We start from the raw sequence: 27,778 nt of genomic DNA on the forward strand, positions 1-27,778 counted from the left end.
TTGAGTTAATCTAATCAAAACAGTGGAAGAGTCTGCACTGGGCTGCTGCCATATGGTTTATTACAGAAAAAAGTGTAAGCTTTCATCCTGTAAATCAGGGATTCATTTATGAAAGTAACTATGGGTCCTCCTGATTTTATTGGTGTTATTCATACCAACTGAATAAGTACATGAGTTTCTGCAGGGTTAGTACTCTGTTGCTAATAGGAAAGCCCCTACTGTCTCATTATCTAGTGGGCGATCACAACTGCAGTGAAAACAGCAGGCTTGAGTTTGGTGCTTGGTGGGGTTATTTTTAAAGCAAAAGTGATTTTAAATATCTGAAAAGCAAAATTGCTATTAGAAATGTAGAGAGCATTTTCTGTATAACATTACTGTTTTTCTTCGTAGTCGCTTGATGGCATTAAAAAGAATGGGAATTGTCAAAGACTATGAGGTAGGATTCTATCTGTGTTTAAAACAGCCTTGCATTTTTTCCCTGTGAGGACCACTTTTGATATACTGATCTGTATTTTATTTCTTTCTACAGAAAATCCGTAGCTTTACGGTTGCGGTAGTAGGTGTAGGTGGAGTTGGCAGTGTGACTGCTGAAATGCTGACAAGGTGTGGCATTGGTAAGGTAATGAGAGTTTTCTCCTTCTTCTATTTTATAGCGGATGGACCAGTTTTCTTCATAAAGACTTAGATTTGATTTCACTCCACTGATTTTGCCCAAATAAAAAAAGTACTATGAAGAAAGCACTCAAGAACAGCACTTGCGTAAACATCACAGGTTAACAGTCTGTATTTTTCTTATGCTAGTAAAATTGATTTACCTAGGGCTTAATCTGGTATCATGGAGATTATTCTTGTTTGGATGCTTGTCTTCTCCGTGCTCTTTTATGAGCCCATCTGTCTAACCTTCATGCTGGATTATTGCAAAAGGAAAACAAAATAAAGAAAAAAAGAGGGGGTAACTCACGTAGAGCGTTAAGTCTTATGTTATGAGAACAAGTTGATATTCGTGGAATTGAAATGCGGTAGGTGTCAAACAGATATTTTTATCACAAACATTAGTTCATCGTGTGGCAGACTTGGAGCTAAAACTTCAGCAGCAGTTAAAAATAAATTGATGTGTGTATAGATAACAAGAACTTCCAGAGTTAATAGAACAGGATTTTTCTTTAAAGGAGGAGTTTGGGGAATGGCTTAGATGTTTGTATTTCCAGGCAAAGCCTGACCATTTACTCTTAGAACTTTAAGGAGTTTCTTAATACAGAGGTGATGGAATTTTTTATTGCAAAGTTTATTCTCCCTTCCTCTGAAGGAGCATTTCCTGAAGACCAGCATCTTGGGTGTAGAAAAGGACATTGGACAGTTGATTCAGAATTTATAACAATCAACATGTCCGTGTATTATGTAGGTATGTTAAGTGAATTGTTTTTGAAGAACTACATGCCAAGACAAGTGAAAGAAATTACACATTTCTAGTTAATGCCATAGCAGCGAGTAGGAATGTGGTAACAGAGGTGATAGTGTTCATGTAGATAATGTTGAATATTCTTAGTTTAGATCAAATGAACAGATTGCTTTTTATTAGAAGTGTGTTTTTTCATGACTGAACGAATCAGTTCCTGGTGAACGGCAGTTAGAATTCAGTCTTTCACATACTTAAAATGTTGGTACCTTTTATGTGTGAACTGAATGGGACTGCAGGGGTGGGGCAGGTGTTTGGTTGGGGGTCTTTTTGTTGTTGGTTTTAGAATGAGTTTTGTTGTTTAAAATGCTTTGCCATAGCGCTGTGGTTACAGAGCCTTTGGAGATTCACATATGTTAATACAATCTTTATTGTAGCTGCTTCTGTTTGATTATGACAAAGTGGAACTGGCAAACATGAACAGACTCTTCTTCCAACCTCATCAAGCTGGATTAAGTAAAGTGCAAGCAGCAGAGCATACTTTGAGGTATAACTTAGAGAAGTGGGTATCAAAATGTATTTATCCAGGATGCTGCTCCAGAAAACTGATGTTTCACTCTTAATCACTTGCAAAGTAGCGTGATCTAATTTGGAAATCTGAGTATAAAATAGTTGTGGGAATGGTTAATACTTTAAGGACATTTTTGTACTGGCCAACACCTTAACATGGGTCTGCTTTTTAAGTATAGCTAATTTTGCTCAGAATTTTCATATAAACTATGCCGCTTCAATATGTTGTGAATTTTTTCTCATGTAATCTATGAATTTTTGACAAATAAGGGTGTATTCTAGACTTCAGACTGGAAGCTTAAGACTAGCAGCACTCGTGAAGTTAGGGAGTAGAATGCAAGTTATCATTCTGTTTATTAACATTGACTCATATTATTTCCTCCATAAGGAATATTAATCCTGATGTTCAGTTTGAAGTACATAACTACAACATCACAACACTGGACAACTTTGAACACTTCATGGATAGAATAAGGTAAAATCTCCCAACAAAAGCGTATCACTAACTTCTGCTGACGTGTGATTCTATACAGCCTCACGTTTTTATTGTTGGGGTTTTTTTCTATTTAATGACTTCCAATTAAAAACCAGCGGGAAATATGTATATATGAAGACATTCCTGCCTAGATTTTTTCTCTAAAGTTGGCATTTATTTCTACTGTTGCATAGTTATATTTTATATTAGTGCATCTTTAGATTTCCAACCAAAACTGCAGGTCTTACAGGCTTTTCCCATTATAGAAAATGGATCGGATTGTATTTTGACTGCTCTGGAGTAGTTTCAGGTATGCTTTATAGAATGAAGAAAGAAAATAGTTATTAGTGGGTCTCTCGGAGAAGTTCTGAAATAACTTTTCCCATTTGCAGTTATGTTGAACAAAGATACAATTCTCTAATACTTTGTACTGTGAGTGCATACTATATAAAACTTCTTTTAATCTCAAATGCCTGTATATTTAAATCCCAGCTTCAGCATGCTGTTGTTTCTGCTGTAGATCTAAGATTTGCACAAGTTTTGTTAGAAGTACACTTCCCATGTGCTTCTGTACTCTAAAGGAGCATACCGTGTTGGTATTTTGTTCTGCCAGCGATTTCATGCAAACTTCTGATACATATTTCAGTAACGGTGCACTGGAGGAAGGGAAGCCTGTCGATCTTGTTCTAAGCTGCGTGGACAACTTTGAAGCTCGCATGGCAATTAACACGGTAAGGCCATGGAAGGCATGAGCTCGTGGAGGTCTGTTTTCTCCTACAAATGATGTTAGGAATTGTGGGGACTAGAGAAGAGGCAGGAAGCTATCAAGAATCTTCTAAGAAGTTTCCTCCTTGGTTTAAGGAAACAGGATCTGAGCTTTTACCCAGTTCTTATAAAACACATTGTACGTGTATAAATATAACTGTTAAGTTACTAGCAGCTAATGGTTAGTGAGAGAGTTAAGTGTCATAAGCCCTCTCTGTCTTTCCAAATTATCCTGTTTATATAAGTATTATCAAAGTCTGGTATGTTAAATCTTACAAAGACTACGTATAGCTAATTGTATCCTTCATAGGACTTCCTGTGTACTAAAAATGTTTTAAGGCTGTGTACCTAATCAAACTGTTTTTCTTTATAGCAGCAGCCAATGTAGGATATACGCCAAATGCGTGTTTTCTGTTATCCTGCAGCTAACTTGATGCATACGTTGCATGCGCTGGAGGTACACAGATACGCTGTACTCGTGCCTCTAAAAGCAGTTTGTGCAATTAGATTCTGTAGTGCACTAGTAACTGTGTCACTAATGCCTGTATTGCTTCAAAAACCTCAGGTCCTCAGGAAAGCACAAAGGGGCTGGCTTCACGAAGATAATTTATCCTTTGATAAACAATTTCTCTTCTACCTTATCATGTTCCTTTTTCTGATCATAGCCTTTTTGTCTTAAAGCAGGAAGATCAATGTGTTTAATCACTCTCAATTTACAACGTTTGGTTTTTGGTTTGTGTTTTTTTTTTCCTTTTCATTAAACTTCTGCAGTGCTGATGTGTGTATTTCTGTGTTTGTAAGGCCTGCAACGAACTTGGACAAATCTGGATGGAATCTGGAGTGAGTGAAAATGCAGTGTCAGGACACATACAGCTGATCATACCTGGTGAATCTGCTTGTTTTGCGGTATGCGGTGCTCTGCTGAGTTGCTCGTTTGTCTTTTAAAGCGGGACTGGGAATGTGAAGGGTAGCTGGCTAGTGAATGTGATCCTGGCACAGCTGATGCAGTACCTTAAAACTTTGTGTGATCTGTGGGGTTTTTTAAAATACTTTTTTCTAAACTTAATTTCTTTATTTCCCCTCAGTGTGCTCCTCCACTTGTAGTTGCTGCAAATATTGATGAGAAAACATTAAAACGAGAAGGAGTTTGTGCCGCTAGTCTTCCTACAACTATGGGTGTGGTGGCAGGAATTCTTGTACAAAATGTTCTGAAGTAAGTGACTGAGTCTATTGCTATTCAATGTATGGCACAGTAAGAGAAAGAAACTGGAAGGAACATTTCATAATGATGGGTCTGGTCCTTTTTATGTTTGTGGCCTGTTTCCGAAAGGTATTGGCATCATTGGACAGGGCTGAAATACACACTGCTTGAATCAGTGGTGTGTTTGGAGCTGCTGTTTTTAATAGAACTTTTTGGGGTAAGAAAAGGTCTTCAGAGTTTTTTTGAAGAATTTCTCTTACTGCATATACACACACTTTTTTTTCTTAGCTCTGCATTTAAACACGCTCCTATTTGACATCGTTAAATTATACACAAAGAATGCTACAGTGCTGACTTGTCTTCGAAATTTTGTACATGAACAAAGAATAAATAATTTCTTTTGCAGTGTTCATATTCTAAAAACCTGAAGTGAATTAAAAATAGTTATATAGCAATATGACATACTTTAATACTTTCAAAAAGTCCTGTTGCGTGACTCCGCTGCTAAAAGAACTGCATGTATCAGCAAGAAGAATATTTGAACCACTTTGTACTCAGTTTCAAAATGATGCACCACTGTATTTTACAAGCATCTTTGAGAACAGGATCTTATTTAGCCTGATTTTAGTCTTAGCTTGGTTTTGTCAGTTCTCCAAAAATTTCTAGTTAAAAAGAATAAAAGTACTGTTTGCAAGTGTGCCTACAAACAACAAAGCTCCATTTTCAGCTGTGCAGAGAGAGGTATAAAATTGCCTAGCAACATGTGTTTTTCCTTAACGAAGAATGCAAACATTGCAGCTTAATTTAAATCTTTATTTTCATTGCAAATCTGACCCTACCGTAAAGATGATTAAGCTGGTTCTGGTTAGCTGTTGAAAACTCTCCCGTTGTAATACAGCGCACCTGAGTGTTTCAAGCAATGGATTAAGGCACAGGAGAAAACTGCTTACGTACTACTCTAAACACGTTTTTCCTGAGACTGTAGCAGACTTGTTCTCACGTGTATACCACAAGAGGATCAGGTTCTAGGTTGATGCAGTTATGCTGTTGTGAGGTGACTACAGCTTATTGTAAGACAATTACAGTAACTCTTTACAGCTTCACTAGTGTGAAAGTGTATTCTAAAAGTTCTTTGAGGAAAAATTATTCCTGGAGCAACTGAATTTTTAGGTTTGCACTTGTAGGTAAGGGCCTTGCTTTCTTTGTTTGTGTTTCTAGGTACCTGTTAAATTTTGGTACTGTGAGTTACTACCTTGGTTACAATGCGATGCAGGATTTCTTTCCAACTATGTCTATGAAGCCAAACCCACAATGTAGTGACCAAAATTGCAGAAAACAGCAAGAAAATTATAAGGTAAAAATGTTGTTTGGTTTTTTTTTTTCTTTCTTAAAGTCTTAAGAACAAAGCAAGCTACAGATCTGTAGTAAAACAAAACTTTCATTGCTACTCCAATTTTCAGCAGCCTTGTCTTCAGATGGTTGCATTTCTAAAAATACAATACTTAGAGTTATCTTAAGGCAAAGGGTTGGCAGAATGGCTTCCATCCAGTTAGGTAATATTTTCTCCTACAGTAATCTCTCAAGCTTTCTGGCAGTCATGTATTTTTAGGCATTAATGGGTTTGGGTTTTTTAACTTGCAGGTATTCTGCCTTTTTATGCCTAACAAAGTTCTAAATGGCAACTGCGTATCTCGAAGATTAAAAGAATTGTGAATATTAGATTTGATCTTCTTTGCTGTTGTTGAAAATTGGACTATTACATCTATTATGGTGGTTTTATATTTTTGTGGTTTTCCTTCAGAAAAAAGAAGCTGCACAACCAAAACAAGCAGTAATTGAACAGGAAGAAGAAATAGTACACGAAGACAATGACTGGGGTAAGTAATCAACTGGAGACTAAATGATGCTCCCAGTACTAAGATTCAAGTTTAAAGTGTTTGTTTTGGGTGAACACACTGTAGGGTACACAGGCTGCTTATGGTTTCTATTTTTTGTAACTTATACTGCGTAATTACTGCTGGCTTTTCACAGGTTTTCACAGCACTATTACCACAACTTGATGTATTTTTAGTGTAACGTGCAGGTTTTAGGCTCAGAAAGTAACAGCATTTGAATAGAAAACTTTCTCAGAAGATGGTGTGAAGATACGAAAGATGTAAGATGTATTTGCTGTGTGTTCCTTTTAAATACGTAACTAAAGAGCATTTGTCATTTCCATAACCACTGTGCTGAGGCATCCCATGGATTTTTATATTCCTCTGAGGGCTTTAAATTAGAAGGAATTGTCTTATGGAACGGTAAGTGTAATGAGTTTATGTAACCATTTTGAGAATTGATATATACGTTCTGTTTATTACATAATCTAGAAAGTAATCTTAGCCTCCCACTGGGAGAAGGGTCCTCACGGTAAGATTTAAATGGTAAAGGACAAGGAAGTCCTATAGGAGAGATGTCATTCTTGTCCATAAGTTACCTGTATAGAACAATTTCGTACACTGTAAAGGGGAAAATGTTTTGTATTGATAATGGAATGAAGTTGAAATCGAAGGTCTTTCTGCTTTTAAATTTTTTCTGTTTCAGAAAAGTAGCTGCCATTTCCCTCTTACTGTGATAAGATAGCGATTAAAGAACTTTTTCTTCTAACTTCTAATGGAGTTCTCAATTTCTTTTAATGCAAAGGCATCGAATTAGTATCAGAAATTTCAGAAGAGGAGCTGAAGGCTGCATCTGGCCCAGTACCTGAGCTTCCTGAGGGAATTACTGTAGCATATACTATCCCAAACAAGGTAATATATTGATTCTTTACGGATTTTTGAAATACATGTTGTAGATTACAGTTACAATACCAGCCAGTTTGGTTACCCTTTAAACCCAAAATAAAATTCCATTTTGAACAATTCCAGTGAAACTGTACCTCAGCACATCCGATTAGTGCCTTTGGGGGTCCAGTTTTGTGTTTCTCTGAAATACATGTCATAGTATGTAGAAGTATGGATGTGAGTGGGAATGTAGTTTTGAGGTGATAGGAACGAATGTATTTGGGGGCTGGGGGAAGGAAAAAAAAGTGAATTTCTCATTTGATATTTCAGTAACTAATTAATTTTTATCGTATTTATCTTGTAAAAGCTGTACATAGTCAAAGACCAGTTAGTATACCTGGGGAACGTAGAACCTGTATGTGCTGCAGCCAGCACGTTCTAACTCCTAGTCAGAATAGTTTACAATTTAAACTTATAATTGCTTAGGCCGAATCTTGTAATTGAGTACTTGGTTCTAGGAAAACGGTGTGGTGTAACAGCAATAAAGCTGATTTGTGTAGGGTTTTTTGTTTGCTGTTTTCGTTGCCAACTTTTTCTTCCTGTTCCTCATAGGAAGAGAATTTGGTAACTGAGGAAACGGTAGCAGAATCTGAAGAAAGCCTAGAAGAACTCATGGCCAAAATGAGAAACATGTAGCAAAACAAGAATTAAGTACAACTTTTGGGAGTTTGGATTGACATTGGATTTTGAGCAGACTAGACTTTTTTTTATCTCTACTGAAGGTTATCTTTACATTTCCTGTGAAATGGAACTGTTACAGGGGCAGGAAGGAAACAGACTTACGGTGTTTATATCCTGTTGTCTATTCCCATCTTTAACAGATGGGGTTGTGCTACTGTAAACTTTAATTTCTCAGCATTCCTAGTGTCCAGATATTCAGTAGAAAATAAAAGGAGATAGGTAAACTAACAAAAGCAGGTACAGCACACTGTATGTGATACAATGCGAACAGTACATAGTGTACAACAAGTGAAAGATGAAATCTGCTGGAGTGGAGGGAGCAGGTCAAGGGCAGCGCGCTGCTCCCGATTTTCAAGGCACTTGTATTCAGTTGTTTTTCGCCCATCTGTGCAAATTCTTGGCATGGATCATGCTGTGACTGCTTTTTCTGAGTCAACAGAACAGTTCGCCCTTTCTGTCTGCCTTAAATACCTCTGGGATGGAATTTTTTTTTCAAACTTCCCTGGTTTTATCAATGTTTTACTACTGCTTGTTCTTAAATAGCTGCTTATGTTTTGTATGTCATAACGCTTCGAGTACGTTGCAACAAGATGAAGTATTTTGTTAGTCGATAATCATACTAGCAGGCTGGGGATTAGCGTGCCACTATTTCAGCTGGCAGATGCTTTTCATGACAAAATCTATAACAATTATGAGCACCATTGGAAATAACAGGAAGTTTTTTTTACTTTGAAAATCTAAATATTATATTTTTGTTGGTTATTGGAAGTTTAGCTATAACACTGATCCATCCCCATCATGGGCTATATTAAGGAATATACTTAATCTGAGTTTGCAAAAGGCGGCTTCTAAAACTAGATGCTCTAAACTTAATTGTTCCAAGTACCTTTAGTGGAGTACCTGAGCGATTGGTATTTGTCTTGTAAATAACGTTAGTACAGTTGTGTTACCTTTTAAATTATCACGTTAAACTGACCTGTAAGTGTACACAGCCTGTAGTGCCAGCACCCTGCAGAACTGCAAGTACCAATTTCAAATACTACTGTGGGTGTCTGATCCAGAACTCGATCTTTATTTATTTAGATTTGGCTTAGAAGAACGTAAATTTCAAACTTCGCAGTATAATACAAGTATTTCCAACTTCAGCTGTTCTAAAAAGCCTTTCCACAGCACGATGCAGCCAACACAGAAACAGCTAGTAATGGCAGTAGCAGCATCCCACCATCACGTAAAATGAGAGTATTGTGGAGGTGCTGCTGTTTCATAGGGCAGCTGAATGAATACCTGCTTAGAAATCAAACATTTGTTAACTACCAGTTACAAACTTCAAAATCTGTTTCCTCCACAGCTGACACTAGGTTATACAATAATGTAAAACTCATCTCTGAAGCTGCTGAGGGAGGTTTTGTGCATTATACTGCAAAATGGAAGTGGGGTTTTTTTGGGTTGGGTTCAGTTTGGGGAAACCAGATTTTAGAAATGAACTGTAGAGAGGGATAGGAAGTGGAATGATGAGATCATTAAAGAGGTACATACTTGAATCTGTGCCACTAAGTCTACGTTAGCTTGATCCAAGTGTCAATTTAAGCGTTACTTACATTTCTTTGTGACTGTACCTTTCTGTTGGGGAACAATAAAAGTAAGGCACACACCTGGCTCTGGAGATCCTGAGGCAAAGGGTTGACTCATTTCTTCAGCAGCTCACTTCTTGACTCATACCGATTTGGCTGACATGACTGCTATCGCCTGATTGACAGCTTTACGAGAAGCAACATTTTACTTCATGTACCGTTTTATGGAGGAAACTGATACACTTTTGTATGCCCACTTACAGAGTATGCAAAACAGTTCTCATGTTAATTCCAGACTTTCAACTTGTATATACAAGAAGAATTTGAACTAATTAGAAAATACATTAAGATGACTGTATGTGCCAATGCTTAAAATTATTTAAAAATAAACAGCATCAAAAAAAAGCAGCTTGAAGGATTTTTTTTTTATTATTTAGACATTTACAAGTATAATCTACTCCAACTATAAAACATAGTGGAAAATTTATGACTTCTTTTGTCATGAACTAAGAAATTAAAACATCTTGCAATCATTTAGTCCAGCTCTGTGTGTTTGGCAACCATATAAAAGAAGCTTTCAGTTTTTACAGTGTACCATGAGTGTTATTGATGTTGATATTCTGACTGTGTGATGAAATCTCCATTGAAACTGGTGACACTGTTTTGAGGTGGAGTTCTCCTACACAGAAGTATTATTTGGCATACACTAGGTATGCAAATTACTTTTTTTTTTTTTAATGTCCATGAGGTACAACTACAAGCCCAGGAACAACTCTCTTTAAGCTTACGGAGCTATAGCCGTTAGTGGTCTTACGGCCAACATGCAGCCTGCAAGCCCCTCCACTATTACTCCTGGTCCTGTTTTACCTTCTGTAGAAAGTTTTCTTTGGGTTGACAGGGTAAGCGTATTGTTCCTCACCCTCTTTGCTAATGGGCCATGGATGGCTGGGATCTGCTGCCTTTTTTTCTTCCAAAAGCAACCCTGCAACTCACGAGTAAGTTGGAGAGAAGTCACTCAAGGGAAGAACAGTAACAGTTCAGAACTGGAAACTACTAAGTGGGGAGTGTCTCTAAATGAGTTAGTTATATTTATTAGTTAGATTTTTGCACAAGTCCCTTGAATGTAAGTTTGCTTAAAGCTGAAATCACCCTGCAGGTAAAACTTTGGGTGTAACGGTATTTTGACTTTTTCAAAATTACTCTCTCTTTAGAAACAACTTTAAAAGCTTCTGAAAAGGCAGAAATGATTGATGAAACAAAAAAATACATAAATCCTCCAAGCCAGGCTGTTACATCGTAGAAATAAGAACAACCCCATGGAGTATATACAATTGGTTCAACTTGACTTGTTCTAATCCTGGCAGTCGGGCTATGAGGTATCAAATCCACTTTTTTGGTATTAGCTATAAGTTGAGCTAGTATTTACTACGCATGCCTATATACAATGCAAGAAGCTCACTTTGTACCATACAGTCTGCAAAGTTAACATGGAAGGATTTCAAGCTCAAATGTTTGTTCCCCTGTCATTCAGGAAGACAGGTGTCAGTCCCAAAATTGTACATTACTCTAGGAAAGATAGATTTGTCTTAATTTTACGTCTGCTTTAAAACAGCAATAGAGACTGCCTTTTCTTTAGGCAGGTTTGTATCACCTTTGTCCATGTTCCAGGAAAATGTTTGGTGACAATGCACTTTTTAAGCTGAATGTATCGCCACTTGAGGAGTGCCGAGAAGTTGCTTTCCCACCTATCAACAAAGTCTCTGCTTCTTTTATTTCCATAGCTCTCTTGTAAAGTTCAGCTGCCTTCTCAAAGTCTCCCCCTTCGTAGCTTTGGAGAAGAGTAAAACAAAGTTGAAACAGGCGAATGAAACAAGTCTCTCAATTCACTTCAATTGAAATGCACACCATGCTATCAAAGTGTACTTCAGGCTCTCTACTTTCCTAATAAGTACACAAGGCCAGGATGTTTTGTTTCATCCAGTAATTTTTATAGTCATTTACTTTTATAGGGCTAAAGCATATCATCTTACCTTAGCACAGCCAAGTTTTTCAGAGTTTCCCCAACACGAGGATGCATGTGACCAAAGCTGTCTTCATAAATCTTTAGTGCACGTTCATAAAGAGGTAAAGCTTCAATCTGCTTTTTCTTTGGGTAGTAGAAAGTTGTTTGTTACAGATGTATATTACATTTGCTATTCTTTTTTCCAACACAGTATCAACACATCCTAGATGCAAAGTCGTGCATATTTAACCAGAAAGGTGTTTTGAGTTCTTGATACTGTTGACAGATGAGGATGGTAACTGAGATTGTCAGAGCAACTGGCTTGCACTTGCAAATGCTATTCCCACTAATAATGTAATAATTAGGGTCTGGACTTCCTAGCTCAGTCATGAAAGTTCTGAGTTACCAAATGCTCTTTAATTTTACCTGAGGCAGCTTTAATCCCTGTTTAAAATCAGATATGCAGATTGCAGAAATACAGAAAACTGGAAAACAATCTACAGCTCCCTCCTGTTAATGCTAGGTAAGGAATTCAGTAAGTTGATTGCATCTCCTTTGAATCTCATGGTAGCTGTAGACCAGAAAGTCTACAGCCTTCTCAGATCTTTAGTTACACGGAGTTGCAGCTGATCAAGGTGGGCACTCTTCGTTCGCGGACATAAATTTCAAAGGATTGTGTTCCTCTCAGAGTCAGTGGTGGAGCTGTGTTCCATCATACTGTGATAACCGCCATATCGCTGCAAATGCTGTACTCTAGCTCTAGTCTTATAAGGCATGTGGGCATTTTGAATAATCTAAAGAGTGTTAGCCCAAGCGTTCTTGTGAAACACCAGTCACAGCAATTACCTGTTCCCTGCATACGTTTTCCTTGCCAAATATCCTCTCAATTTTTAAAATGGAACCTAAGAATTTGCAAGTGTTACAAAGAATTTCCCTTTTAAATGTGATCAAGATTCTTTGGTATCATTTAGGTACAAATCATAAAAAAGCCTAAGACAGGAATAATAAATATGTAAGACATAAGAAACTTACCATCTGACAATAAAGGACAGCCAGATTTACCAAAGCAGTTGCTACGCTAGGGTGTTTTGGGCCAAATGACTTCTGTCGAATTTCAACCGCTAGTTCGTACAGAGGAACAGCCTTGTCAAGTTTTCCCTAGAAGTAACAGGGAAAAAATTCCGTTCTCTTGTGTCAAAATGGTAACAGTAAAATCTATTTTAAATAAAAAGCCTTGGAGAAGATGTAACTGTTTCCAGAACAAGGGTTTAACTTTGGTTAATTGATAGCTACATTCTGCACAGATTGTTTATCATGAATACTTATTAGGACCTAATTTTCAAAAATACTGAGCATATTCAACTCCCAGTTAATGTGTTCCTCAGCTATGTCTATTTCTTTCTTTCTTAATTTTTTTCCCCTCACAAGCGTCTCATTTAGAAGGCTGTTAAAAAGAATCTTCAGTTGTACTTTTATCCAAATAATTTTCTCCATTTTTATTTCCTCATCCTGCCATAAATGAGAGCAGAGCTTATTTTCTCTCCTAAAGGGCCTAAATTTTACTGGCGATATGGGAACGGGAATGTAGCTGCTTTAACTTTTGAGCGGTTTTCTGCTTACTGAAGTGGTGTTCGCACCGTCTTCTTTGAAAGAGCCGCAGTGCCCAATGCCATTTCAAGTACCTGTTGCTTCCCTTTCACCATACTGAGGCTTTGGCTTCTTGACTTTGGTTTCTCTAAAACACCCCTCTCATATTCCAACTAGTTTTACTATAGATTATTTTTCCAGCACATCTGTTCTCTTCCAAATTTGAATCTGTTCACACATTAACTGGATATACTTCAGAAGTATGCTTAGGCTTCCAATAATAGAATGTGAATTCTTATATGCAATAGCAAGTAGAAATTGAATACTGCAAATGTCCATTGTATAATGGTTCACTGTAATTGCAAAACTGAAATCAAATTTTCTCCTTATTTTTTCAAAGTATCACCATGCCACGGATTGAGGATGATCAGTAATTAATCTGGAATAAATACTTATTTATGAATAATTTTCATTTTCTACATCTGATACCTGTCCCTTCTCTTCCTCCACTCTTCCCTGCGTCACTAGTTCACCATGAATTTTATTTTGTGCTCCTTCAAACAAGCAAAGAGCTTTTTGATGCAAATATTGAGTGCTTTTGCAGTTTCTAGCAGCATGAAAATTAGAAGCTGAAGTGAGCAGAGAATGTGTGACCCAAAACAATTTCACGTGCATAATAGCAGGTAACAATTATTGAGCAAAAACATAGCAGCATTTGATTCAAGGGATTATCTTCAAGGACTCTTTTCTCTTTGAAGAATGGCAAAATGTGAAAATACAAAAGAAAAAAAATTCTGGTCATCCTCCGAATTTGATCTTGGTTCAACAGCTGGAAACTTTACATCACTTTTACACTGATTATATCAAATGGTTAGAACAACCATCTGCAAACACAAATAAAACATTTTGAAATGATGAAATGCAGAAGTTTATACTACTGTTAACGTTATTCCCTGTAGTGCCTTTCGCAGGGGAGTAACTCCTGTCTTTCACTGAATCAACATAAGCTGGAGGCGGCTCAGCCAGTTTAGTTGTAAAGTACTATCTCCCTCAAGAGCCTTCAAGTTACTCTCAATTTGACCGTAAAGTTCAAGGTCATTGTGTAAAAAGAACTATTCCTACACCTACACCCTAAACCATGATTTTGCCATTAAGACGCACCTGACTGAACTCTTATATGTGGATGTCACATAGCAGACTGTGGAGACCTCAAATACAGCTGGGAAGAGCTTCCCTCACCGCAGCCAAAACACTAGCCTTTTGACCAACTCAGAAATTCTTCATGGTCCTGAGCATGCAGGACACTGAAGACATTATTCATAAATTGCTTTACTTTAAGCAAAGTGTGTTTCGAAAAAGCTACTGGGCTTTTTGGAAATAGACTGAGGTTGCGTGACTACATCTTTTATGCATGTGTGTAGAACACCAACAGCTGACAAAATTCCCATGCCCCGCTTCTTTTGGATTGAAGACGGTAACGATGCAAGGCATTACCTTTTCTCATCACCTAAATTAACTGTAACAGGCTTCTGCTTACCATCTTTTTGTATAGCACTGCCAGGTGTTTAACAGTATAGGCCAAGGAGGGATGATCTGGAGCCAGTGCTCTCCTCCTGATGTCTAAAGCTTTCTCATAGAGTTCCTCTGCCTTGTCGTAGTGCTTCTTCTCGTTGTACAAGGCTGCCAGATTGTTCAAAGACTGCGCGCAGTCTGGGTGGTCAGGTCCCAGGACCCTCTCTCTCATTTCCAAGGAGCGTTTCAGGAAAAGCTCTGCTGTCCTACAGAACACATTTGTTCAGCGATATTTTAAAGCTGGTAACATCTGTTCAGGCTGAAGCAGCTGTTTGAAACAGAACAAACTCAGCCTTGGAAACTGTACAGACACTGACATCTAGTAATGGACTCTCCTCAGAATAAGCAATCGCCTCGGTATAAGCAATTCATTTATGCAGTGAGGAACTATACATCCCAGACGTAGTCCTGCTGTGCAGGTTAACCATAAGAATGTAGACAGAGAGCTAATTAATATATTCCTGTGCAGTCTTGGATCCCTCCTGTTAAGGACTGAAAAGCCAGCCTAGCAGATTTCAACAAACATTACACTACCCCATAGCTGCTCTTTTCTTTAATTCAGCCTACAACTTCAGTTATGCAAGTAATCCTTCCTTATTCAAAACATTCTACTGACTTCTGGGCAACTCTCTGTACTAGTCAAGTACTTCCATGGATAAAGCAATAGCGGAATATGAGGTAAAGGTTCAGAACACACCACATATTTTTCAAGTAATTTTAAAGAATATAAAACTTATTATAGGGCTCAACAGACGGCTTTCACACCAAAGGAGGAGAGACGGGAATGGGGTTTTTATATTTATTTTGTGAGCTAGATTCTCATAGTAAAATCTGTCTAGAAGTGACAAAGTAGAAAATACTGCATGTATTGCCACCATTCACGTGTCTCCCGATCAAAAGGACGTGTTTTATCTCACTAGAGTAGCGTACTACTATTCCATCACAAATTTGCAGCAGCTCCTCTGTCACAAACAATGGGTGATCCCCACATAATACTGGCAGGATCCATTATAACTAGGCAGTTTGTCATCCTGACATACACACAAATTCTGTGTGATGCTATTCCCAAGAGGTCAGCTGAGTAAATTGGAAAAATTCATTTCGCGTTAGAGAAAAAAAAAAGACCATTTATACATAGAAATGTAGGTTCAGTTCTGGAGTTCTCAGACAAGTGTCAAAAGGTGTTCAGTCTATGCAAAGGCTAGAGGACGATGTGTGATGTAACAACTAATAAAGTGACATACACTTCTGCCATTGATTTCATTCTAACTGCACCATGTGATCAAAAAAATTCAATCTTGGACTTGCTGATCCAGAACAGAGACACACTATCCATTTAAAAAAAACCAAAACTTAAACCTTCACTAGAACAAAGTTTATACTTTTGCTCACCTATGAAATAGTAGAGATACGGTTACTCTGGAAGTAGGTTGGGTTGGACAGGAACTACATGTGAATAATGTGGAATATAAAATGATCTTGTATGAGATTAGATAGATATTGCTCCTCTATAATCAGTCACTACCCTCATGAAGTCAGGCCAAAGTGATGAAAACCCCCACATTTCCAACAACTTAAAAATCAATTCCTTCCCTGTAAAGGTCCTGCATTTAACAGAGATTCTGCGTGTAGATCCTAAATTACGATATACTTCTCTAGTTATCCAACAACTACGGGTGACATAAACATCAGATATAGGAAGAACGTAAAAATACTTCCAGAACTTACTCTGTGCTTTTTTGCTTTGCACTTTTTCTTCTCTGAAGAGATTCAGTTCAGTACAGCAGGATTTAAGGTGACTTTACAATTCCCTCACAAAACACAGTTTTAGACTGCTCTGTGGACTGAAGAAGCTGATGTCAAGAGCAGCTAACCATGCAAATCAGAACTCTTCAGCACCTTTTATTCCCTTTCTTTAACACCCCTGCTTATCTCTATCTGCTTTTAGAACACCTTTGTGCTGCTTTGTCCTCTTTCACCCTTAAAAAGGCCAGCAGGGTAAGAGCCGGAGGACTACAAGCACAGCGGGTATTTAACTCATAATTTCTTGTAATACTGGCATTTTGAGTGTTTTTCACAGAAAAACGACGATCCTGCTCCTCAAGGATGAACACTATACAGGAAGGTCACAAAATAGTGAAGCTGAGTAGAGGAGGCATAAATTTCAAGGGAACTGGTATTTGCAAAGGCGGCTAGTTAAAGTTAACTGTGGAACATCAATTCTGAATGCGGGAAATGCACTGACTTGGTAAATACTAACATGCTAACAGCATCGACACTAGAAAATACGAGTGAATTTCACAGTAAACAAAAAACAGTACCATGAATCAGGGACGGCAGCATAATGAGTATTTGACCATGTGTCTACATTTAATGCTAGTTCTCAATGCTTTGCTCCCATTTAAATCTAACACTCAGTGGATGTGTCACAATTAATACAACTTACTCAAGATTATTCTGCAGGTAATAGAGGACTCCAAGCTCATTGAGGGTTCGAGCATTATCTGGTGTATCCTTGCCTAACGTGAGCTCTTCCAATTGCAGGGCTCTTTGACGCAGGAGAGCAAAGCCACACTACAGCAAAGCACAAGGGAATGTAAGCCAATCACTCACCATTACTTTTAAGGTGTACAACTGAAGACAGACAATCAAGACTCAGTTTGGTGCCAAGAGAGCATAATAACCCTACTTAAGTTCTGTTTTCAAGCTAGATGGCACATAGGTATTCTGCTTATTTACAGTCTAACAATGAATTTCACCAAAAATGCTTCCAGGAAATTTCAGTTACTGTGCTGTCATACAGCTCTGTTTTCCCTGTACCATACATGCTAATTTCCTTACACTCCACAGTTCAAATAACCAATTCAGATCAAATTCTCAGGTTCATAAACTCAAAACTTAAAATCAAGTTAACCTCCTATCCTAAATGCCATATACAAATACATATAAAGTATTACTCAAGGCTTTACAGGGATCTTTGTAAAACGGGCTGTCAAGCTAATGCTTATGCACTAAGTAAATTACAAGTAAAAGTACTGCCCTTGTTACATACTCTGCCTATTCTTCATCTTTGCAGTCTTAATAAAAATATTTGTGCAGCAGAACTCATTACAGAAATGGACAAAACCTTCATGATGCAAATTCATTTGTACTTAAGCACTGTGGAAATAGCAGTATTTTTATGGCTTTTCACTGCTTTCATTAAAGCTACGACTAGAGCTCTGGAGTTACTAGCTGAACTTTTATAGTACAGGCACTACGTGAAAAACAAACCCATAGCTCAAGAAGGACTAGAGGAACTCCGTAGCTGAAAAACACAGAAGAAAAAAATAGGGAAAATCTCAGTATGGTACCTATTACTGGGATTATCCACTGCAGTAAGCACTGCACTCGCTAGTAGTTCCAGGATAAACGCCTCGGTTATTCTGGAAAGCTCCTTTTTCTGTTGTCACTTTGACAGCCAATTGTATCGGCAGTAATTCTGCATCCTGAAATATGTATATCCACTTAGTTCTTTTCCACCTCTCTCAGCTCCATACGAGTTGTACTGATGCATCTGCACTTCCAGCAGAGTTGAAAGGGCAGTTATTAAAGCTGCTGCTAGGCTACCTTGCTACCTGTGCCCTCAATTATCAAAAGCATTGGAGCTTTGTCAGTTCTGCAGACACACTTTATCATCTATTTAGCAGAGCTGCAACATGCCCTGCACTTTTATGAATTATCAAATATTTCCTTACCAGACTGCCTTTCCGCCTTGCTGCTTTTTGGCGTATTTTGAAGGACTTCTTCCTCAGTTGCTCAGCTTGTTCATATCTGAAAAGAGTTATTTATAGCATTAGAAGATTGCTACATTATTGCCAAATGTAGCAACAATAAGTATTCTGGAAAGTTTCTAAGTTACTTGATTGTACAAATTCGAGGAGAATTTAAGAATCTTCGGGAAAAAAAAGTATCACACTTTTTGTCAAAGATAAAAATATCCAAAATGCTTAGGGCCAGACAATGCTCCTCCTTTATCTCTAGACGTTTGTTGTTAAACTAAGCACAAAAGTTGGCCCCTACTGGCTGGCCTGCTAGAAGAATACAGAGGGGATGCTCATGGTTGCATTGGAACTTATGAAACTCTAAAAAAGAACGAAAGAAACATTCTGGCTTCAGGAAGAAAATTTTTGCTGGTTTTTTTTGTACCACCTCCATATAAAAAGAAAAATACCAGTGCAGTTAAGCTTACTTGTTCTGCTTTTGGTATAAGGTCGCAAGTGCATCAAGTTCACGAGCTACCCGAGGATGTTCAGCTCCGTAAGCATTCTCAGAGATTTCCAGTGCCTGTTTATACAACTGTTCAGCATTTCCAAACTTCTTCCACTGAACATAAACTCCTGCTAGCTGGTGGAGTGACTGTGCCACCCTTGGGTGGTCTGGATCCAGCCCAGTCTCTCGAATCTCCAGAGACCGCTGCAGAGGAGCTACAGCCTGCAACAACAAAGTTCAGAATATTGATGGCAGCAGGCGGCATCCTGTAGCCAGGATAAATAAGAATTTAACAACCGCAACAGAAAGCGCACGCTGAGCTCTGCTTAAATTTGCCTTCTTGCTGTTTGTTACAACAATCTCTAAATGTACTTACCTGACTGAGAAGACCTAGGTCCTTAAGAAACCGTCCCAGGGTCTCATAAAGATCAGCCAGGCAGACCATACTTTCCTCTCCCTCACAGCTTTTTTCATATTCTTTCAGAGAGTCAAAATACTCAGCTGCCATAGAGCTCTTATCTTTCCCAACCAGCTGCCAGTAACTCAGCAATTCTGCAAAATGTCCCCTGTTTTAACAAGGAAATAAGAAGCTCATCTTATCTCTGGTACCCCTCTATTCAGACTGATGCTAGCTTAGAAGAAAAGGGCCATATGCATGAATGTTGTCTTTACGCTACAGTGTCTACGGAGACAATCCATGGAGACTAATGCTGTTCAACAGCAGTTTTTTGCCCTTTACCACCCCCCAGGTGTAACAGATTAGAAAAAACAGATGATTTATATGACAACAGCATTTAGCTCTATTATTTAAGTTCCTTTAAATTCAGCCTCTGTTATTTAAGTTCCTTTAATCTGTATCTGGCATTTTCCGATTTATACTGAAAAAAAATTACTTTGAAATTTTTACAACCACCAAAGCAGTGGCTACCTTTGTTACCTTTTGTAAAGGTTTTGGGACACGAAGAGATTCAAAAGACACTTGTGCAGCTTTTGCTTATCACCCTGTTGTTGGAAGAGCCAAGGAAGTTCATCTGCACTCCTCCAAGTCACTCGGTCTCGACTATTGAAAGAAAAGCAAATCAAAATTAGATCTCTGAGAGGCCTAACAGAACTTGTCAATTTGATGCGAAAACTAGGCAAGCATACAATTGCCGTACCTGAATGTCTAAGCAGACAGACTACTATAAGACCTATGTACTCCCTTTTCTCACATCTTCACTTTAATTTCACCTCAGAGGGTGCTGGAACCCCCCCCCAGGTTCCCCACAGGAAGCTGTTCCTCCCTTCCATAGGGGCTAATCTGTGCCTGCTAGCAGGACGGCAGCCCCGCACCCGCCCCACTGTCCCCTTGTGCCTCCTCTGCCTGGCACGCTGTGGCCCTCTTGGCTTCCTGCTACCCATCAGTGGATGCTCTGAGGAGCAGTAAGCAGTAGCCCACAGCTGGGACACACTAACTCAGGACTGTAAATGCAAATCAGTTTTCAAGCTGGATCTGAAATTGTAGCTGTTCAGCTGTTCTACTGGACCTCCTCTCGTGTATGTGCTAATTGCTTGTTGAAGGCAAGTGGTCTGCTGCTGCTTCTTCAAGTTCCAAGTAACCTCAGATTTCCTAGCATTTACTGGGAGTTAAAAACCCACATGGGGTCAGTTACCATAAAATAACTTCTGCGGTATGAATTCATGCCCTAGCTTTTCACCTGGTAACTTTATTATATGCCTGTTCCCCTCCACAGTCCTCGATCTTTTCCAAGATTAAAAAGCAACACATCAATAATAAACTGCTAAAATGACAACTAGGGTTTTGCAGAGTTATTTTACCATAATAATTTACTAAACTGACTCAAAGAAGCTACATGAAGAAAACGAAAATATCCATGGGGCATAAAGCCTGCGATTTAGCACACCTTGAGGAATTCCAACCTACCTAAGCTGCATGGTGAAATATTCCACTAGCTTTTGTCTGTACGCAGAAATAACATTTTCACCTTCTTTCATATACTCTAGTCTCACCATCTCCCAAGCCTGAAAGAGAGTATAATCGAGAGAAAGAGAATGCATTTAATTTCTTTATTAAGTGCTGATGACACACAAGGCACTATGCAAGATTTCTTTATGAAACACATTTCATGTCGTAGAACTAAGAGTCTTTCTATGACAAAGGCACTACAAACAGATTGTTCTTTTATTAGACCAAAGCTTTTGTTATTCAGATAATATTCCCTCTTCCTTCAGTTCTGTTTGTTTTTTGTGGAATCAGCGTTTTCTAGGAGAGATGGAGTTAACAACTAATAGATCAGAAATTTCTGAAGGTTTGAAATGCACAGTTTTCAACTGCTGAACAATACTGACCCATACTGGTAACACAGCTCTAGTAGTTTTCAAGGCGATTCTAACATCAGACCCGAGGTTAAGGAAAATGGATGAGCAAGCATAAACATATCATAGCCTACTGAGCTAACAGAACTTACCTAAAAACCAGCAAGGGCTTAGGGGGTGGAGTTTCACTTGCACATGTTTAGAATTACAAAGTTTACCTGGAGGTGCTGGAACTTCAGCAAACCGCAGCCATATGTCAGCAAACACATTTTGTGCAGGCTGTGAACGAGCGAGGCTAATACCGCAGAAGACAGTTCAGGATAAAGTTCCATCAGCTCTGACTCACTCACACCGTTGTGGCTAACACTGATGATACACAGTATCTACATAAAACAGAAAAATTATTTTACACAGTTAGTAATATTTGCTGCAGAGCTTAGTTACACTGAAATGCCAAGAAAAATACTGTGTATCACTGTGTATAACTCTATATGCCAAGGGAAAAAAAAAAACACCCTCTCTACACAAGTCCTTTCTCTCTTCTGTCCTCAAAGAACAGTCCTCAGTGCTAATGGATTAATATTCTGATAGATAAAGCACCAAACAGGACACTCCAAGACAAAGAAACGGCTCCTTAGACTTTTTTCTAAAACACTGGGGGAAAATAACTCCATTATCATAAGAAACTCCCATCTGAGTAAAATACACTGAAGGTCTTATGCTGCCAGCACCAAAGAACTTCTAGCAATTATTGAGTATCATATCCTAATCAAAAAAAAAGTTCCACACAACAGGGAAATTCTGCAAAGCCAGGAAGAAGAATCAGAAGCCTAAGAAGTGCTGGCCTGTATTCACAAGCTACCATGTTTTGATTACATTTACTATGCTCAGTGTAGTTAATCATTGGATCAGGGGAGCGATCAGCAAGGAAGTGCTAATTTTATATCACATCATAGCAGAAAAGCTGTTTGTTTTGTGAGACAATGACTTAGTTGAAATTTAACACAAAGCAGTCATATGTTCTATAGACACAACAGATATAACTAGATTAATAAAATTGTCCCTTCTATACTAATACAGTAATCTGAACCATATATATGAATCAATATAAATTTATATTTACTTTTAACTTAAGAAAAACTCTTTACAGGAAAGAATATACATTACCTACAGAAATAGTGACACATTCTCTGCTTACCTCTCTCAAAAGACCTTTCTCTTTATCACTCTGCAATGATTCTTGAATTGATCTCAGAACAAGCCTGTACAGTGACACTGTGTCTTGACATTGGAAACATTGTTGAAGGGTTTCATCGATATTTCCTGCATTTCCAACACTGAGCAGAAGGACAAAATGGCACGATTTGGCATATTAAACTTGGCTGAGTAAGATGAATTGAAACTACTGAAGAGCTCCATCTCAAAAATGCTCTGAATTCCTACTGAGTTTAAAAGGTGCACAGCACCTGGTGAGATCAAACACAGAAGAGGTAAATTCCTGAAGCCACCTTCTGCCATATTGTCTGATCTTTCTAAATAACTGCAACATTTTTATTTAAAAAAAAAAAAAACAAAATTAGTACATTGCAGCGTTCTTTCCTCCAGCAGTACAAAATAAGAACATCAGGCTGGACAAGGATAAAAACCACATGCTGCTGTTTCATTTAATGCATTTACAAAGCACGTTTTCAGGAGTAATTAAGCATTCTAGGACATAAAACAGAAACAAAAAATAATGAAAATCAGTCACCCAGAGTAAATTATCAGTCAGTGTATCATCTTCTGGGAGTCTCTAAACTAAAAATGTGTCTTTCTCAACAAGATGGAGTCTAGGTTAATCATAAGCCAATGCACTTAAGTATTCTTTTGCACAAGAGGGAAGATTAATTAAAAAAAAAGCAGGAATTATAGGGCAAAGTACCACATGCAGGATGTTAAACTAAACCATTGCTAAACTTTCTTTTAGCCTTAAAAATCTGAGGCAAACTATCTGGTACGTCAGTAAATACAACAGATCTGAATTAAACTGTTTAACAAAACAATACCAACATTCTCCAATTACCTTTAAAAAGCATCGAAGAAACCGATATACCCAGAAAGCAGAACAACAGAAAACTAAAATAAAAATGGAACAGCTGAAAACAGATAGATGCAACTATTTGGACTCAGTTAGTATCAAAATGGCAGTTGTATACTCTCTGATTTTTATTCCTATTGTGTTCATAGTCAGTGAAGGGGGAAAATTCTGTATACTGCTCCACTGTTTTTTCTTAACAGGATTCATTCTGTGTTTAATGAGTGTATTTCAAAATGCTAACAAACCTACTTGAAGTCTTCCAATCAAGTGATGAGCATAATAATTTCAAGATCATGTCAACTTACCAAGCAATGGTTTTGCCCAAGAGAGTGACATACAAAGCATTGCAAGTTGTGGCGGAACGACAATGTCTCTCAAGCTTCTTCTCCTACAGCATTTTAAACAAAATCCGTGAGCCAAGATGAAATTAACCATACCAATAAAACATTTACTGTTTGACAAGAAAATAGAAGTTCTAGATATGCTTCTATCTGTAACATCTGAAGCCCATGACATGATAACTAGCGCACAAAATACTGCATGTTTTTCTAGCTACAGGAGAACACGAGTGAAAGTTTCCTTTTGAATTTAAGATGAGAAGAGTTAAGATCTAACCATTACATCTTTCAAGATGAGGATTGCCTCACAGAATAGGTTTCCAAGGCAAAGAGGTAAAATACTCTTTTCCTCACTCTACCAATCATTGTTACAGTATTATGCAAAACTAAATCTTCTATTATTCTAAATTAAAAGAACCTGTTTATAGCAATATGTGCAACTGCACTGGTTTTGTGTTAATAATTTATGCTGTTCCATCTGTGTTTCAGTGCTATGAGCCATGGGGTAAAAATACTCAAACTGCATGCTATCTTGAGCAGTGGTATTTAGTTAGCTAAGTATAATGCTTTCTTTTGGCAGCTGGGCTTATTTCATCTTTCCGTGCCTTCATTAAAAGTTATACTAGAGTAAGGTACTTCAGAAGAACTGCAACAGACATACCTGCTCTTTAGTCAATTTAACATTTGCAGAGTTACACTCTACACTAATGAGAGATTTAACATCTTTGGAATTCAGTGGATCAAGATGAAGAGTGGGCCACAACCTTTGGTAAGAGAACAAAGTCATATTCAGACCTTATTAAAGAGCACACAAAAGGGGGGGGCGGGGGGAAGACATCAAAGTTCTAGAGCTTTTTAAAGATTTATATCAAAGCAATAATTGAAGCTATTCCCTGCTACTAAGAAACTCTAGTCACCACAAGTCAAATTTCCACTTTTAGCCTTATCCTGGATCTTCATCATGGAATTGCGGTTCTTGATGCGCACCTGACTTCATTTAATATCCTCTCTCATATAGTGACATGGATAGATCCATCACAGTAAAACAAAAATCTGATTTCCCAACAGCTAAAACCTGCCCTCATTTCAGTTACAATACAGAAGCTTTCACTATCCTCAATGGTTACAAATCCTTATCCTACTATATCCCCAGGTCTCGACAAATCTCGCTGTTTGCTCTGCAACGAGTAACTGTAATTTAAAACAGTAATTCTCACCCAGGCTACTTTGAAACATCTCAGAAATATAACATACCTCCAAGCCTGCGGACATGTTTCTACATTCACTGACACAATCACTCTCACATTCACTGGCAGTGGATCTATCAGCCACTTCATGTGCTTCTCAGCTTGCTTAAAAACAAATTTTGGCTACTTAATACAAAGGTTGTTCAAAACAATGCCAGAAGTTGACACATTTCATTAACTGTACAGCTCAGTGAAAGGAGTTTTAAATCCTTCAGTGTTGTTAAAAATTGCTCGTGATCTGCTTCTTGAAACAGTACTAAATGATTCATTGCCATGTATCAGCATGACTGTACATTAAATAAAGCAGACAGAATACATACAACTGTTAAGGTGTCCACCTCAAAGGGTAGGCTATTTACGTGCCTAACAGGTCACGTCACAGCCTTGAATCTTTGGACAAATAATGTAACTGGATTGCTCAAAAATTAAGGTGTGAAGATAAATTTAGAAGAAAAAAAACCCCAACCCAACACAAAATTTATCTATAAAAATTGAAAGTCTATTTTAACTCATCTGCACTTTATGCAAAACCATTTTCTGTATGTGCTCTTTAGAGCAAAGCAAACATTAATATTTCTGTTACATAGATATAACTGTACCTATTGCAATAGTCAACGTTTCCTTTAGACTGACAAATGGCAAGTATTTGGAAAACATACCTGTATTTGGTCAATAGAATCAATAATTATAATAATGCTGCCTTGATGACGTGCAGAAAGTTTTTCCAGCCAGCGGGGAAACTCTTCCAGAAGTTTAGCTGGATCCAAAGTCAGAGGTGACACTAACCAAGAGTGCTGCATAAGCTGCAGAAATATAAACATATATAACAAATTCTACCTTAAAAATCAACTTGGATAGTTGAAAGAAGTCCTATAGACACAAAGCAGGGGGGGCGGAACGGGAACCCAAACAAAAACCAAAGCACACCCACATGATTTTCTAGTCAAGTTCACATAGAATTCTTTCCTTCTAATATACGCAGAGAGTTGGCATATGCAGAACAAAAGTATTTATTGAACTCAGGTAAATTCTAGAGAGATAATCTGAGTTTACACAGCGGACAAGGAATGCAGAGACTTCAATGGCTTAGAAGTTGCAGAAGTTAAATAGGCAGACTTCTAAATTACACGAGAAATCTGCAAGGAGAACACAATTGATTTCATTTTTCTAAAGGTTTTAGTCCTGTGAGGTCCTTAGTTCCACCCTGTAAAGGAAAAATAAAGCTCAGGCCCTGGTACAAAAATACTGCTCGCTTATTCCCCACATATCTAACACACAATTTAAAAAAAATTAACATAGGAGAGAGACTAGTCTAGGAACAATATGGTGCCAATCGGTGATTACAGCCTCAGGTTCCTAAACACAGAGATAGAAGAGGTACCACCTGCCTCTCATTGGCCAGATGGCAGGAAATTTTGGAAGAAGCTTATATAGTTTTATAAGCCATCAATATAGGTCACTGGAAGCACAACTGCCAATCTATTATGAATATCTCAGAGATGCTATTTAATTGATCCGCCTTCAATGTATAGGATCAGATTTCCTCCATTCCATAATGTCCTACATTTGTATTACTCTGAATTGATGTTGAAAAACCTGTAGAAAATTTTATCTTTTGACATACACACACACAGAGGCACTTTCCAAAGAATTGCACAATGCAGTGTATGTAATAATACAGCATACCTTTAAAGTAAGGCGTTTAATTATCAGTGCAGATTCTGAACTAGTAGACATGGGCCTCCCAACAAAGTGATAAAGAATGAGAGTGTTTGGCGAATGCTTCTGTTGCAACTGAATCCTAACGAGACAAGGAAAAAAAAAAAAAAGCAGCACTTAACAGACTATATTTTGCAAATATCTCTCCAATAAAAAACATCAAGTTTGGCCAAAGGAGATAGTGTCTGAGCTAAAGGTGTTCCATGATTATCTTACAAAATAGGACAGACATCTCCTGAGCTATAATTGAACTTTTTATGTCAGATTCCGTTTTTGCTCTCCCCAGTACTGATAGCCATTTACAAGTGTCCTTCCTGGCACTGGATAGTCACATGTCACTAAGCTTTTAAGAAGTAATGACATTATCAATTAATTTTTATGTCAGCAAATTTCGTCATAGCCTACAAGTGACCATAAAATGTATTTCTATGATAAATTACTAGGTCTGATCTTTCTTTTATTTCAGATAAACAGACTCCAAAGGACCTCTCTTGTGTATCAGAGAAGGGCAACACTATTGAGCTACTGAAACCACTTATTAATGCTGTGCAAAGACAGATCTGTAGGGCGTTGCAATTGGAGTCAGGGAGATGTTTAAGGCAGTTCAGGTGGAATTAGCTACTCAATTATGACAAATCTTTCCAGGATGCTTCAATAACATCAGTGCTTTGTAAATGCCCCCATTTTACCTCTATTTAAAGTGATATGACATTCAAAATGTAATGGAAACTTTTTTCTTAAATTTCATTCATCCAAAAAAAAAAGAAAAAGTGTTAATTACCATTTTGACAGAAGGAGAGATTTCCCAGAGCCTGGTCCTCCTGATACAAGCAGAGGTGGAATTGGTGCTGGTGCTGCTACTAGGTCATTTAGACGTTCAAAATACTATAAAAAAGAAACAATCATTACAAATATTCCACCGTTTAAGGGAGAAATACAGTGCTTGGTATTGTAAACCACCTAGATACAAAATGCATGTACAGATTTATTAAGGTAAAGGAATAATTATTGAAATGCAATATAATACAAATGGAAATAAATTTTGTAATGAATCACTTAAACCACAGAATTTATTATCTCTTTCAAAGAAAGTAAACAAATTTTTTTTTCAAAACTCTGTTTAAAATGCAACTTTCAGCGCTAAGAAACTGAATTAGTGTTACTCCAGTAAAGCAACTGGCTACTATGTTT

The 27,778-nt window shown here is 37.8% G+C and overlaps 2 protein-coding genes across 2 annotated transcripts; one reads left to right on the top strand and one right to left on the bottom strand.

Moving 5' to 3' along the window:
* Window positions 1–394: 394 nt before the first annotated feature.
* On the top strand, window positions 395–7,869 carry UBA5 (ubiquitin-like modifier activating enzyme 5). Its single transcript, XM_009695427.1, has 11 exons — window positions 395–436; window positions 530–619; window positions 1,834–1,943; window positions 2,355–2,441; window positions 3,088–3,172; window positions 4,008–4,112; window positions 4,292–4,419; window positions 5,626–5,761; window positions 6,209–6,284; window positions 7,087–7,193; window positions 7,779–7,869. The coding sequence occupies exons 1-11, from the start codon at window positions 398–400 to the stop codon at window positions 7,860–7,862; spliced, it is 1,047 nt and encodes a 348-aa protein (XP_009693729.1). The 5' UTR covers window positions 395–397; the 3' UTR covers window positions 7,863–7,869.
* Window positions 7,870–10,824: 2,955 nt separating this feature from the next.
* On the bottom strand, window positions 10,825–27,472 carry NPHP3 (nephronophthisis 3 (adolescent); the record flags this gene model as incomplete). Its single annotated transcript, XM_009695428.1, has 18 exons — window positions 10,825–11,306; window positions 11,509–11,624; window positions 12,513–12,638; window positions 14,605–14,845; window positions 17,086–17,213; window positions 18,377–18,452; window positions 18,871–19,112; window positions 19,267–19,456; window positions 19,828–19,950; window positions 20,815–20,912; window positions 21,425–21,589; window positions 22,405–22,543; window positions 23,589–23,671; window positions 24,283–24,385; window positions 24,876–24,973; window positions 25,528–25,671; window positions 26,555–26,669; window positions 27,369–27,472. Coding segments are annotated over 18 exons (2,472 nt in total), but the record flags the coding sequence as incomplete, so codon positions are not given.
* Between the last annotated feature and the right edge of the window lie 306 nt (window positions 27,473–27,778).

This window comes from Cariama cristata, unplaced genomic scaffold (genome assembly GCF_000690535.1).
Source record: "Cariama cristata isolate BGI_N322 unplaced genomic scaffold, ASM69053v1 scaffold43342, whole genome shotgun sequence".
In the NCBI taxonomy this organism is placed as follows: Eukaryota; Metazoa; Chordata; class Aves; order Cariamiformes; family Cariamidae; genus Cariama; species Cariama cristata.

Excerpts from the sequence above, each read along its gene's own strand:
- UBA5 (XM_009695427.1), top strand. The coding sequence starts at position 398 with ATGGCATTAAAAAGAATGGGAATTGTCAAAGACTATGAG. Across the intron at positions 4,113-4,291 it reads GTGAATCTGCTTGTTTTGCG|TGTGCTCCTCCACTTGTAGT; the intron begins GTATGCGGTGCT and ends ATTTCCCCTCAG. Across the intron at positions 4,420-5,625 it reads CTTGTACAAAATGTTCTGAA|GTACCTGTTAAATTTTGGTA; the intron begins GTAAGTGACTGA and ends TTGTGTTTCTAG.